This window comes from Haliotis rufescens, unplaced genomic scaffold (assembly GCF_023055435.1).
Source record: "Haliotis rufescens isolate VD_foot unplaced genomic scaffold, xgHalRufe1.0.p SCAF_4, whole genome shotgun sequence".
Classification (NCBI taxonomy): domain Eukaryota; kingdom Metazoa; phylum Mollusca; class Gastropoda; order Lepetellida; family Haliotidae; genus Haliotis; species Haliotis rufescens.
In genome coordinates this window covers 29,531,004-29,543,456 of record NW_025964112.1, presented here as the reverse complement: position 1 = coordinate 29,543,456, position 12,453 = coordinate 29,531,004, and the positions used below count along the sequence as shown (strand labels likewise).

Here is a 12,453-nt window from a genome sequence, read left to right as displayed (position 1 = left end):
GCGCCCATGGTGATATTTGCTAATATATTGGCTGGTGAACAATCCCAATTTGCACCCAATCCGATTGATCAATGTACACACAAGACTTATTTATTCGTGTATAATACACACTCATGTGTTATATGCACCCTTAATTACGGGCAATTAATTTCTGGAAAAATATGTTTGTCGTGTATAAAATGATAGACTTTTCTTTTATATCATTCAGGCTGTCCGCATAAACAACGAAATTTATGATCTTTTAAGTCTGTTTTTCCCCACCAAAATTATATTCTAATAAGAACCCTGTATTCCTAATTTTAAGAGCGCTCTAGGCGCTTATTACGTCGAATACGGTAATACAATACGAGAGAAATAATTTGTGGATTGTTTGTGACTTATGTGGACCTGGCGAATCGTTAGACATCACCATTCTGCCTGTCAAACTGCATAAAAAACAATTCCAAGACCAAGACAATTCTTCTAAAAATGTCTGCATATACAGTGTTCCCTCGTTATTGCGCTGTTCAATATAGCGCTAACTCGGTTATAGCGCAGTAAAGCATGGCTCCCAAAATTTACTTACGAGCGTATTTCGCACACTGGCCCGCCAGGCCATTTAGTGAAGTTCGAAAAGGGAACATGAAAGGGTGTGTGCAACCAGGAGTGGGGCTTTAAGTATTGCTTATGATTGTAATTTTGAGATTTTGAGATTTGGAATGGATGCCAAGGTTGGGGGGAACTACGGGAGCCGTGTTGGGTTTATGGTTGTTTGTTTATGTAGTTTTGGGTGTGTTTGTGAGTTGGATGGTTTTTAAACGCGGTTTAGTAGATCTGTTTTAAGTAGGTATACACCTAGGGCTTTGAAATGCTTAAGTTATTTATTGGGTTTAGGATTTTATATAGAGTTAGTCCTTGCTGTAGGTTTAGTGTGGTTTGTAGAGTTGTTCTATGTGTCTGGTAATGAGCGCAGTGTATGAGAGCGTGTTCTGGGGTTTCTTGTTAGGTGCAGTGTGGGCAGGTTCCTGTTGCGTGTCGTATAAGTTTTTTAAAGGTGGTTATTAAGTTTTGTGTGGCCTGTCTGAAGCTTTGTTATGACCCTGTGTATTTTTTTGGAGGGGTGTAGTACTTTTGGTTTGTTTAAGGTTATTTTTAATACTTTCCTAACTTGACAGTCTGAGTTTAAGAACTTAGTTTGCCATTTTTTTTAGATTTTTTGTTTGATGATACTTTTGATTTCAGATTTAGAGATTGGTAGGTTAAGGCTTATATTTGGGATTTTAAGGGATAGTTTAGCTGCTTCGTCTGCTTTTTCGTTGCCAAAAATACCTACATGGGCAGGGATCCAAAGAAACTGTATGTTTTTCCCACCTTTAGTTAGGTCGCTTGTGCTTTTTGGTTAATTTGGTTAATTTGGTTAATTAATTTTGGGCGGTTTTTAATGTGTTTATTTTGGAGTGTCTGGAGACCACTGAGGGAGTCTGTTAGCATGAGGATGCTTTGATGGTTTTTAGTTTGTTGGCTATGGAGGGCCGTGGCCATGCCCATAAGTTCGGCTGTAAATATGGATTTGTTGTTTGGGAGTCGGTATGATTTGATTTGCTTGTTTGGTTGTGAGGCGTGTACTCCGAAACCTGTGTGTTTGGAGATCGGATCAGAAGATCCATCTGTGTAGATGTGGCACCAATTTGGCCAAGTCTCGTTAATGTAATGGGAGTGAGGTGGTTTTGGCTATGTTGGGGTCTGTTTGCTTGTTTAGTATGTTGGATAGTGATGTATCTATCTTTGGTATTTGGAGTTTAGGGGTGAAGGCATTTGGGGGTTTGGTGTTTTGTTATGATTATTGAGTTTGTAGTGGTATGCACAAAGGGAGACAACCACAGTTGTCATGATGTAGCCCTCACAAATAAACGTGTCTCAAACACACTCCTGCGTCCGTCCTGATTTTGAAGGAATAACTAACATAACATGGTGTTAGGAGTGGGATGGTGTCAAAACAGGACCTAACGGACATCATACCAAAAAGGTACTCGAAAGTTCTGTGTCAAAAACTTTATTTTGAACTCAATAACTGTTTCAATATTTCAAGTGGCTTGCCAATGATCGTCCTTCAGCACACTCAATATTATACAGTCCATAACACAACGTGAACAATCGTCCTGGGGTTTGCCTTATGTGGATCGCCTCTCTCGCATGCAGTCATCGTCCTGGTGCAAGGCTTCACTGGCTCAAGTTTTGCACGCTTTTCTCACTAGACTTCCAACATTTTTTTACAACTTGTCTCACTCGTCGTCTGGCAGTCTCTTTGAAGTGCTCTCTCACCAGGCATATTTTATAGACTGTTAACTTGTGCTGTTTTGAGTTATAATGAATGATTTGAAACCACCTTGTGAACTTGAATTGACAGGAAATATTGCTGAAAACTTCAGAACATTTAAACAAGAATTTGAAATTTATTGAAACCTGAGAAAATTCAAGCTAATACATTTCTACATGTTATTGGAAAAGAAGCCAGACAAGTGTATAATACTTTTGAATTTGAAAACGAGACATATCATGAATCAGTCGGAGTTCTTCTGCAGAAATTCACGGATTATTGTAATCCAAGAAAGAACATTACATATGAAAGATTTGTGTTTGGAAGTCGAAACCAGGCTCCAGGAGGGAAATTTGATACTTTCTACACTGATATTAGAAACAAAAGTGCAACTTGTGAATTTGGTCAGTTATGTGATTCACTTGTTAAAGACCGGATTGTGCTATGGATTATAAGTGATGAAGTTCGATCTAGACTTCTTAGAGAACATGATTTAACGCTGGAGAAAGCCCTTGATATTTGTCAAACTGCTGAAATGAGTGAGCTACATGCTAAATCTTTACAAGAAGAAACTCCTGCTGCTGTTGGCTTTCTCAAGAAGAAGACTACAGGCCATTCTCAAGGTCACAAATCAAAGGCAAGCAGTAGAGATAAGCCCTTCGTCAACCAGAATGATAGGCAACGAAACGACAGCTGTTCGTATTGTGGCAAAGACGCACATGATAGAAGGGCCTGTCCAGCTAGGAATGCTATCTGCAATTCGTGCAAGAAGCGTGGACACTACTCATCAGTGTGCAGGTCTCATAGTTACGTCAGAACTGTAGATGATGATGTCACCTATTCTAGTGATGCATCTGAAAGTCAAGAATCACAGTTCTTGGGTTCGGTTGATGGTACCAGTTCAAACCGAAGAGAAAACCACTTTGTCGATATACTCATGGACAAAACAAAGGTCAAAGTCAAAGTGGATACAGGTGCTGACGTGAACGTTGTATCTGAACAACTATATAACAAGTACTTCCCCAACAAACCTCTAATGCAAACCAAGAGGATCCTTCATTGAATCCAGAGTGAACTCTACGTTCTTGGTTACTTCAGTGTCAAGCTCGAGTGGAGAGATAACACCTTAGAGGACAAGGTGTATGTTCTCTGTTGAAAGACACACTCACTTCTCAGCTGCAATGCAAGTACACAGCTGGGTCTAGTGAAGTTTTGAAGCAGTATCACAACTGAAGAGGTGAAGTCTCAGTTCACAGAACTCTTCCGAGGTCTAGGTGAAATGAAGGGCGAGTACAACATCAAACTACGTGAAGGTGCCATACCTTACGCAGTCACCACACCAAGGCGTATTCCAATTCCAGTTCTCCCTAAGGTCAAGGAAAGTCTGCAGAAATTGGAAGAATTGTGTGTGCTCCTATGGTAGTAGTGCCTAAGCCTCGAGGGGATGTCAGGATATGTGTGGACTTAGGTCGTTTGAATCAGTCTGTGCAGCGGGAACGTCACATGCTTCCCACAGTTGATCACACACTAGGTCAGTTAGCTGGTGCCAAGATCTTTTCGAAGATAGACACTAACTCAGGATTTCATCAAGTGAAGCTGACTGAGAGATCCGCACTGTTGACAACCTTCATGACTCCCTTCGGGAGATATTGCTATAAAAGACTCCCATTCGGAATAACTTCCGCTCCAGAATACTACCAGAAGCAAGTGATGAAAACTCTTGATGGTTTGGATGGAACAGCTGGCATCATGGATGATGTGATAATATATGGTGCTTCTGGAGAGGAGCATGATAAACATTTAAAGGACACTCTGACAGCTTTTCGTGAAGCTGGCATCACACTCAACCAGGATAAGTGTGAATTTGGAAAGCCACAGATCCAGTTCCTAGGACAAACTGTGAGTGCCAAGGGAATCGAAGTCAGTGAGGACAAGTCTCAGCAATCAAAGACATGCCAGAACCTAAGAATGTAGGCGATGTCAGGCGCTTTCTTGGAATGGTCAATCAACTTGGAAAGTTTGTCGTCAATCTAGCTGATATGACAAAGCCACTCAGAGATCTTCTCAACAAGAAATCTGTTTGGACATGGGATAAGCCTCAACAATAATCATTCACTCGCATCAAGCAAGCCCTCAGTAGCACTCTTCAATCCGAACTTACCAACCAAGGTTACAGCTGATGCATCTTCGTTTGGTCTTGGTGCAGTCCTCACTCAGAAGACCACAAGTGGCTGGAGACCAGTCTTATATGCATCAAGGTCCCTCTCTGAAGCCGAATCTGACTTGGGCGTGGGAACGATTTCAGGACTTTCTTGTTGGTATAGACTTTCTTCTCGAAACAGATCACAAACCTCTCGTCCCTCTGCTAGGTCTGAAGGATCTTGATCAACTCCCTCCAAGGATCCAAAGATTCAGGATGAGACTAATATACCGTTGAACATGTGCCTGGTCGTGATCTCTATACAGCTGATGCTCTATCTCGAGCTCCAGTAGCATCTCAATCTAGTTCAGACAAGACTCTTGAAGCAGATGGACAAGTGTATGTTGAACACATTCTCCCCCTCTTTTCCAGCTTCAGATCGGAGACTGGAAGAAATCAGACTTCATCAGAAAGAGGATGACATCTGCAGGGAGATCACTCGATATTGTCTGGAAGGATGGCCTGAAAAACACATGATCAAAGGCATTGCTAAACACTACTGGCCTTATCAAGCTGAACTTACCATTCAAGATGATCTCTTGCTCTGTGGTGAAAGGCTTGTGATTCCTGAAACACTAAGGCCAACCATCCTTGAAAAGCTTCATGATGGACATCAAGGCATCACAAAGACTCGTGAACGTGCAAAGCAATGTGTTTGGTGGCCAAATTTAAGCAAACAGATTGCTGAACTTGTGTCAAAGTGTCATGTGTGCTGTAAGAAAATGGACAACCACCCTGAACCATTGATAACTTCTGAAACTCCTGAAAGACCTTGGCAAAAAGTTGCCTCCGATCTCTTTGAGTTTAAAAAGAACCAGTATGTTCTCGTGGTGGACTATTACTCCCGTTTCATAGAAATTGTCCGACTGTCAAGTACATCTTCAAAAGAAGTAATCAACTCGCTTAAAAGTATCTTTGCAAGACATGGTGTGCCAGAGACTCTAGTTTCTGACAATGGTCCTCAGTACAGTTCTTCAGAGTTTGACAACTTCAGTCGAGACTATGGTTTCTCTCATGTTACCAGCAGTCCTGGACATGCATCTGGGAATGGAGAAGCTGAACGCGCTGTGCGCACTATAAAGACTCTGTTACATTCAGCAGAAGATCCGTATTCAGCTCTTCTCAGCTACTGATCAACCCCACTCAGTTGTGGTTACAGCCCAGCTGAACTGCTGATGTCAAGGAAACTGCGCACAAAACTGCCAATCATGAAAAAGAAACTTGAAGTTCATCCACCTGTGAAACAAAAGTTTGTAAACTTTGAGAAACATCAACAGCAAAAGCAGGAATATAACTTCAATCGTCGCCATGCTGTGAGCTCACTTACTGTTTTGCAAAGGGGAGATAATGCATGGGTACCAGACAGGAAAGAAACAGGTACTGAGCTCAAACAGCTAAGTCCTCGGTCTTACCTCATAAAGACTGACGATGGAACCTATAGGCGGAATAGACGTGACATTAACTTGTTACCAAATGTTCCTGAAAAGCAAGTTCCGAATGTGCCTGAAAAAGAACACTCACCTGAACCAAATCCTCATCCATGTCTAAAACAAACAAATGACTCCTCAGTTTACATAAAACGATCTGGCAGAGTCTCAAGAAAGCCAGATAGATACTAAGCTAGACTTTCTCTCATTTAAAGTTTGACAAGTGAGTCAGTATCCATTGTGTATGGCTGAGAGATTTATTATTCTGTAACCCTGAGGTCATGGGTATGCTAAAGCTGTGTTCACAATGTTGTGTGAGTGAATCTTGATTTGTTTTGTTTATATGCATTATAATGTTTCATTGTCAAGGCACAGTTGAAAGTTAACAGTATTGTTAACTTGCCTTCTCCTGGAAGGGGAGATGTAGTGGTTTGCACAAAGGGAGACAACCACAGTTGTCATGATGTAGCACTCACAAATAAACATGTCTCAAACACACTCCTGCGTCCGTCCTGATTTTGAAGGAATAACTAACATAACAGAGTTGGTGCTCTTTTAGATAATGAGTAATTCTTTGTGAGATTGGGGTGAGGAGGGGGTATTTTTTTGCTAATGTTTGGTTTTTAGGGCTGATGTTACTTTTAAGGGTGTTTTCGATTATGGGGTTTGATTGGGTGGCTGGCCAGGAGTTTAGGGTAAGTTGCTCCCTACGTAATTCACGTGGGGTTTCTCCTGTTAGAGCCTTGAGTGATGTGAGAGAGGTACCTTGTTGCTTTCGGGTGAGGAGTTTTAGGGCTTGATATTGGATGGAGTTTAGTTTTTTTATTTAGTGAATTGTTTATCCTTACCTTAAACACTCAGTTTATATGTTTATTTTGCTGACTGGCATTAAGGAAGTTCAAAGGCAATAAAATACTTGAACTAACAACAGTTCACTGATTGGAGTGGTCAATGATGCCTATAGGTTGATACGAGTGCGTAGAATTCTTGACCCCAGCAGTGTCCATCATAACTCACCGGATCCCTATTGTGTAAACCTATTCTTTAATGATATTGTTATGTTCTTGTTACAACTGCTGCTCAATATACTGTGTTTGTGTATATATATATTCAATTTGATATTTCCACTATCCAAACTACCTTAGTTCCCCCACCTATAGCACGTCATTCTTCAAAATTCCAAATTTCCCCAAAATTTCCTTGGAAAAACCAGTAAATGGCCTGTAAAAACACCAACTACAATCTCTCTCTCTCTCTCTCTTTAATATTACACCCAAAAGGAAATATGTACATGTGACATTTACATTTCATCTTTTAACACTTGTCTAAAGGAAAGAATTATCGGATACAACACTATAAACATCTCAATTTCTTATGTAAACAGGTTCATAAATTGTGTGGCCTATACCTATGTATGATATCATATTGAATATTGATATATATCCATAGTGAAATTAATTGTGTGAAAAATATGTAAAAGAGACACAAAATATACATCATAATGTTGAAACAGTAGGCAGCAGGATACAATGATCGTGTGAACTCTCATTCACCGACCTTCACCTCAAAGAAAATACCAAATATGTACAACAATGTTGACGAATGACTTCACTACTGGAAACCAACGTTTGCAAAATGGCATATTCATGAACATCAGTATGCCGTAATTTTCGAGGGGACTTTCATATATTCAGGGATCGTATATACATGAATATGTCATGTACCGGGTAAGTTATCAGAAACATTCTGACAATCTGACATTGTTACTTGTTTTTCATTGTAACAAGAAAAAAGTCAGAAGTCCAGTTGTCATTGCATGTGCATGATTTGTCATTCCCTATTTCTTGCTACCATTCTCTTCCCATGCATATTCTGAAAATATTGAGCAAATATATGTAACAAATAGATAAATGGATATCTCAAAATTTGAACTTTGCTTTGTTTACATTTATGACAAGTGCAGTTTTCCAAGCACAGCATTTGTTTTCACACCTAATTTATTTCGCATTATTTCATCTAGACACTTTGTATTGTTGACAAAGACAATTTGTCATTAAATAATAAAATGTATGAGGAATTCAGAGATGTACCGGGTATTTATTGCAGCTGAGTGTAAAACATATGTGATGTAAGAGGCAACTCATAACCGCCATTTTTTATAAACACTATCCCATTATGGCTGGAAGTTCACTTCGGCGTTTGTGTTTGCATATTTTCGATTCTCGGGTCATTGGCGACGTTTTAGATTGATCACTAATGAGTAAATAAAAAGACAGATACCAATGATCACTAATATGCCATTTTTTAAAGCCAATCTATCCTAGTAAATATTCAAAATTTAGATTTCAAAACATACCAGGGTCCTGTAAATAACGCTGTGAATGATGATTTAGTATGTGTCAAAAATGGCAAGACTTATGATGTGCCTAGTTTTCAGAAGTCAATTTCACTAATTTTGCTTTGCTTAAAATGACAGTGGATGATATCACAGAACAGGGAAGTTCCCACAGAATTAAAAATTCTGAAGTCTATTTGTGTGCATGATTTATTTTGAATTTTATTTGAGTGAGGGTTAAAGAGGAGGGACATGTCCTTCTTGTATCCAGGGGGTGAAAACCACTATCTCCAAAAGTTACTGACATGCAGTGCTCTTCCCTACTTTTACTTGCATGACATCCGCCCAGAATTAGGGGTCTATATTATCAGGAGGTATGAAAAAACATTTAGCATTCTAGTGGAAAATTTAGGAGAATAAAAAAATGATAAATTCATCAACTATGTGCTTCTCTCCCTCTGTTACTCTGGTTTTGTATGTTTGTTCCTGTGTTACTGTTGTTGCAAATTACAAAGTGGAGACAAAGGACTGATTGTGCATCATTGTAACGCAACAGTTTTAATTATGTTGTCCTCACCAACAACTAAGACTATACAACATCAATAATCTGTCAGTTATATCTAATGTTTTCCTGTTGCAGACAGCTGAGTCGCCACCTGGTAGGTCTGTGGGTCACAGGACACCCAACTGCAATGGGACTCCTCAGAAGAATATTGGTTAGTGCAGAAGCTCATATATATACTAAGAAACTGACTGAGATCTTTCTTGTCAGTCTGTAAGCTTTGTTGTGAGTAAGCTTCAGATAGTAGTTGAGCGTCATGTGTATAGAATACTAAATTCGCCCCTGTGTAATACCAATTTTATGAAACGAGTGAATAGTTCTGGTATCTGACGAGGGAACGCGAGTCAGATACCACAACTATTCACGAGTTTCATCGCCTTGTGGAACGGGGCCTTGCACCTCAAAGTTTACAATAACGTCACAATACCCGATGACGAAATTTTTGGAATTGTGTTGCAAGATCCATCGGCGAAACAATGTCATGTGACATCAGCCTAGCAACAAGGTTGCAGGGGTCATCGAGTTTACATAAGCTCCTCTCAGTGATCTATCATCTCCACATGCAATGTCGTTGAATAAGCCAAGGGATGTTAAGAGCTTTCAATATTTGTTCGTGAAACATGTTCCGAGAGTACATTAGCACGCATTTTGGTATTACTCAATGTGTAATACAGCTGTATGTTTATTAAACGGGTGATCTCTTCATGGGCAAGTAATAACATGTTTTATTAAGCAGATGCCCAGCTGCTTCATGTTTTTGCTGCAGCTGTGTTTAAAAATTATATGTCAGTTTTTCCCCACTGAAAGCTTACACATTTTCTTGTTAAGATTTCACACCTGATGTATAGCTCTTGTGAGGGCTGGGTATTTTTGTGACATATCATTGGATGGCATTAAAGGTCAAACTGGTATAGTATGACAAAGACACAAAAGAAACCCTGAAATAGTAACTATGAAATACTTGTGATTTGATGAAGCCTGACGGGCATGATATGAACTGAAATGTTTTCAAGTGTTTTGAAGTCACATGTTATAAATGTTCAAATCCTCAATTTCTATGGAAGAGAAGGATGACAGGAATGTCATGTAACACATTCATGTCTGATAATCTTTATCAGATTTACAGCCCTACAGTCCAGGAGTTATTCCGCCAAAATAGCATGGATATAGTCACTAAGCCAGGAGGGGGCAATCTTTCTCAGAGTAGAACATCTGGGTTCTTTAACTTTAACTAATTTGATGTTGTCGGCACACAAACACGCATTAAAATGGGTAGACTGGGTAGACAAGGTAGACTGGTGGGGTGGGTGCAACACAAGGTTGGGAGGGGCCAGTGATTGCAATCAATTTTGAGGGCTCTGATAACAGGAGTGATTCCGGGTTAGAAGATGGATGCTTCAGCTCTTGACATCATCGATGACCCTCCTTGGTGAGCAGAATGGAGTGCAGTCAGGACATCTGGTCGTAGTAATGGGGGAATAACGATTCGATCCTTGTAAATGACAACCCAATCAATATGTAGATGTTCATGAGACTGATGGTGACTGCGAAGTGATGCTGGTAACTCATAGTGCAATTCTGGCATCCCTGATTCTATCATCTCCACCAGCTTCACCATATCCTTGTAGCTGTTGGTAGCTATCCGGTTGCTATCCAGTCCCATGACTGGAGGGAGCTGATTGACGATGACGACGAGTGTATAACTGAGTCCTCAATGCTGTCATCAGGCTTCTCGCTGCATCTTATTGAGGCAAGGATCATGTGACTGAGATTTGAGGTCAAGCAAGTCGCCATCATGGCAAATGGCTGCGACATCATCTATTAACACCATTTTCTCATGATGGCCTGTTAAATGGCGTGACACAGCATCAGCAGCACAGTGTTTTGCACCTGGTACATGAACCATCTGGAATTTGTAGTACAATGTTTTTCCCTTTAGGTTTTGGAGTCGAGATTTAAGATATGTTCAACGGATCGGTCTCTAAGTATCTTGTGCAGTGGCTTGTGGTCCATCACAGCAGTGAGATCGTTACAGCCTAGAACAAAGTACCTGGCTTTGTCCAGTGTATCAGCAACTGCCAACACCTCTCCTTCCACAGGGCCGTAGCGGGATTCAGCTGTATGGGTGAATCGGCTGCCAACCAGAGTGATCTTCCAACCACCGTGACAACAGTAAGGCGCTGTCTTCAGGCATTTGCAATGTTTTTGGAATAGCCACTTTTTTCTACCTTTTGACCAGTCAGTAGCAAGGCATGTCAGCTTGCATATGTCAAATATTCATATGCCCTCGTCAATCTCACAGACGATAACTGCCTTTGATTTTGGAAACAAAATGTTGAAGTTACCATCCCGTCGTAAAGGTGTCCCAGAGGGTATGGTTGCATCCTTTCTGCCATGTTGAAGGCATCTGAAGGCATGGTTGATTAGGCCAAACAATGACTGCATGTCTGAAATATTTCTTGGTGTGGGAAAGTCCAGGATGGCTTGGAGGTACTTTTTACAGGGCCAAACACAGTCATATATTATCTCAAAGCCTACAGGGCGGTCGGGTAGCCTAGTGGTTAACGCGTTGGCTCGTCACGCCAAAGACCCAGATTCGATTCCAGACATGGGTACAATGTGTGAAGCCCATTTCTGGTGTCCCCCGCCGTGATATTGCTGGAATGTTGCTAAAAGCGATGTAAAACCATACTCACTCACTCACTCACTCACTCACTCAAAGCCTACAAATTCAACTGTATCCTGAGCAAAGACAAACTTCTCAGGGTTCAGCATGTTGCCATTTCTAACACAGATGTCAAGCCATCCATAGGCTTTTAAGAAGCACTCTGCAATGTCAACAGCCCAGAGGAGTGCATCATCTACGCACTTGGTTTTGTTAGGTACATAGCAACAATCTCATCAAAACGCTGTTTGTATCCATCTCCTGAGGAAATGTATTATTTAGGGTCAGTGAGATATCTTTATCTTCCATAGGTGTGATGAATGTCGTCAGATGTTTGTCTTCATCCAGAATTTGTACACTATGGTAGCAATTCCAAGCATCAAATACAGTCTTCTTGTTGCAATGTGATACAGACTTGAAATGTCAACAGTGCGTCTTGGTTTGCCGTTCTCCTTGGGACAAACGACCCTTCTATGGCACCATGTGACAGGATCAGCTATCAGTACTGGCTCGATCACACCTAGCCTGACGTCTTGATCCAAGCCAGCCTTGACATCATCTTGCCAGTGGAGGGGAACTGGTACAGATGTATAGAGTAAAGCAGGTTTTACATTTTCAACCAAAACTGAGGAGACATGTTTTATCAAACTTATGAACTGACTAAATGCAAGAAAAAAACCCAGAAAAATAAGAAAACATTGACATACCATATAGTGAAATAATACTGTGTATCGCAGTATAAAAGGAATTCGCTCAAAGTGTGCAAGAGAAAAAAAACCATGCAAGTATGAACTCGCTGGAGTCATGAAATGATAAACTTAACAACTTCTCATCACCTGCCCTGATAGTTCAGTGGGAAAACAGTGGGTTGCAAAACTTAACATGATATGAAGTTTCATGGAATTTTCATGTTAAAAAAAATTGTGACTTTTAAACAATCATCAAACACAATTGTGTTCACATCAAGA

The 12,453-nt window shown here is 40.5% G+C and overlaps 1 protein-coding gene across 1 annotated transcript in view; it reads left to right on the top strand.

The window, feature by feature from the left end:
* Positions 1-12,453, top strand: part of LOC124150126 (dnaJ homolog subfamily C member 13-like) — a 592,425-nt gene that overhangs the window by 137,302 nt on the left and 442,670 nt on the right. The window contains exon 20 of the mRNA XM_046522050.2: positions 8,899-8,974. Coding sequence (XP_046378006.2) covers positions 8,899-8,974 — 76 coding nt within the window. The remainder of the gene's footprint in view (positions 1-8,898; positions 8,975-12,453) is intronic.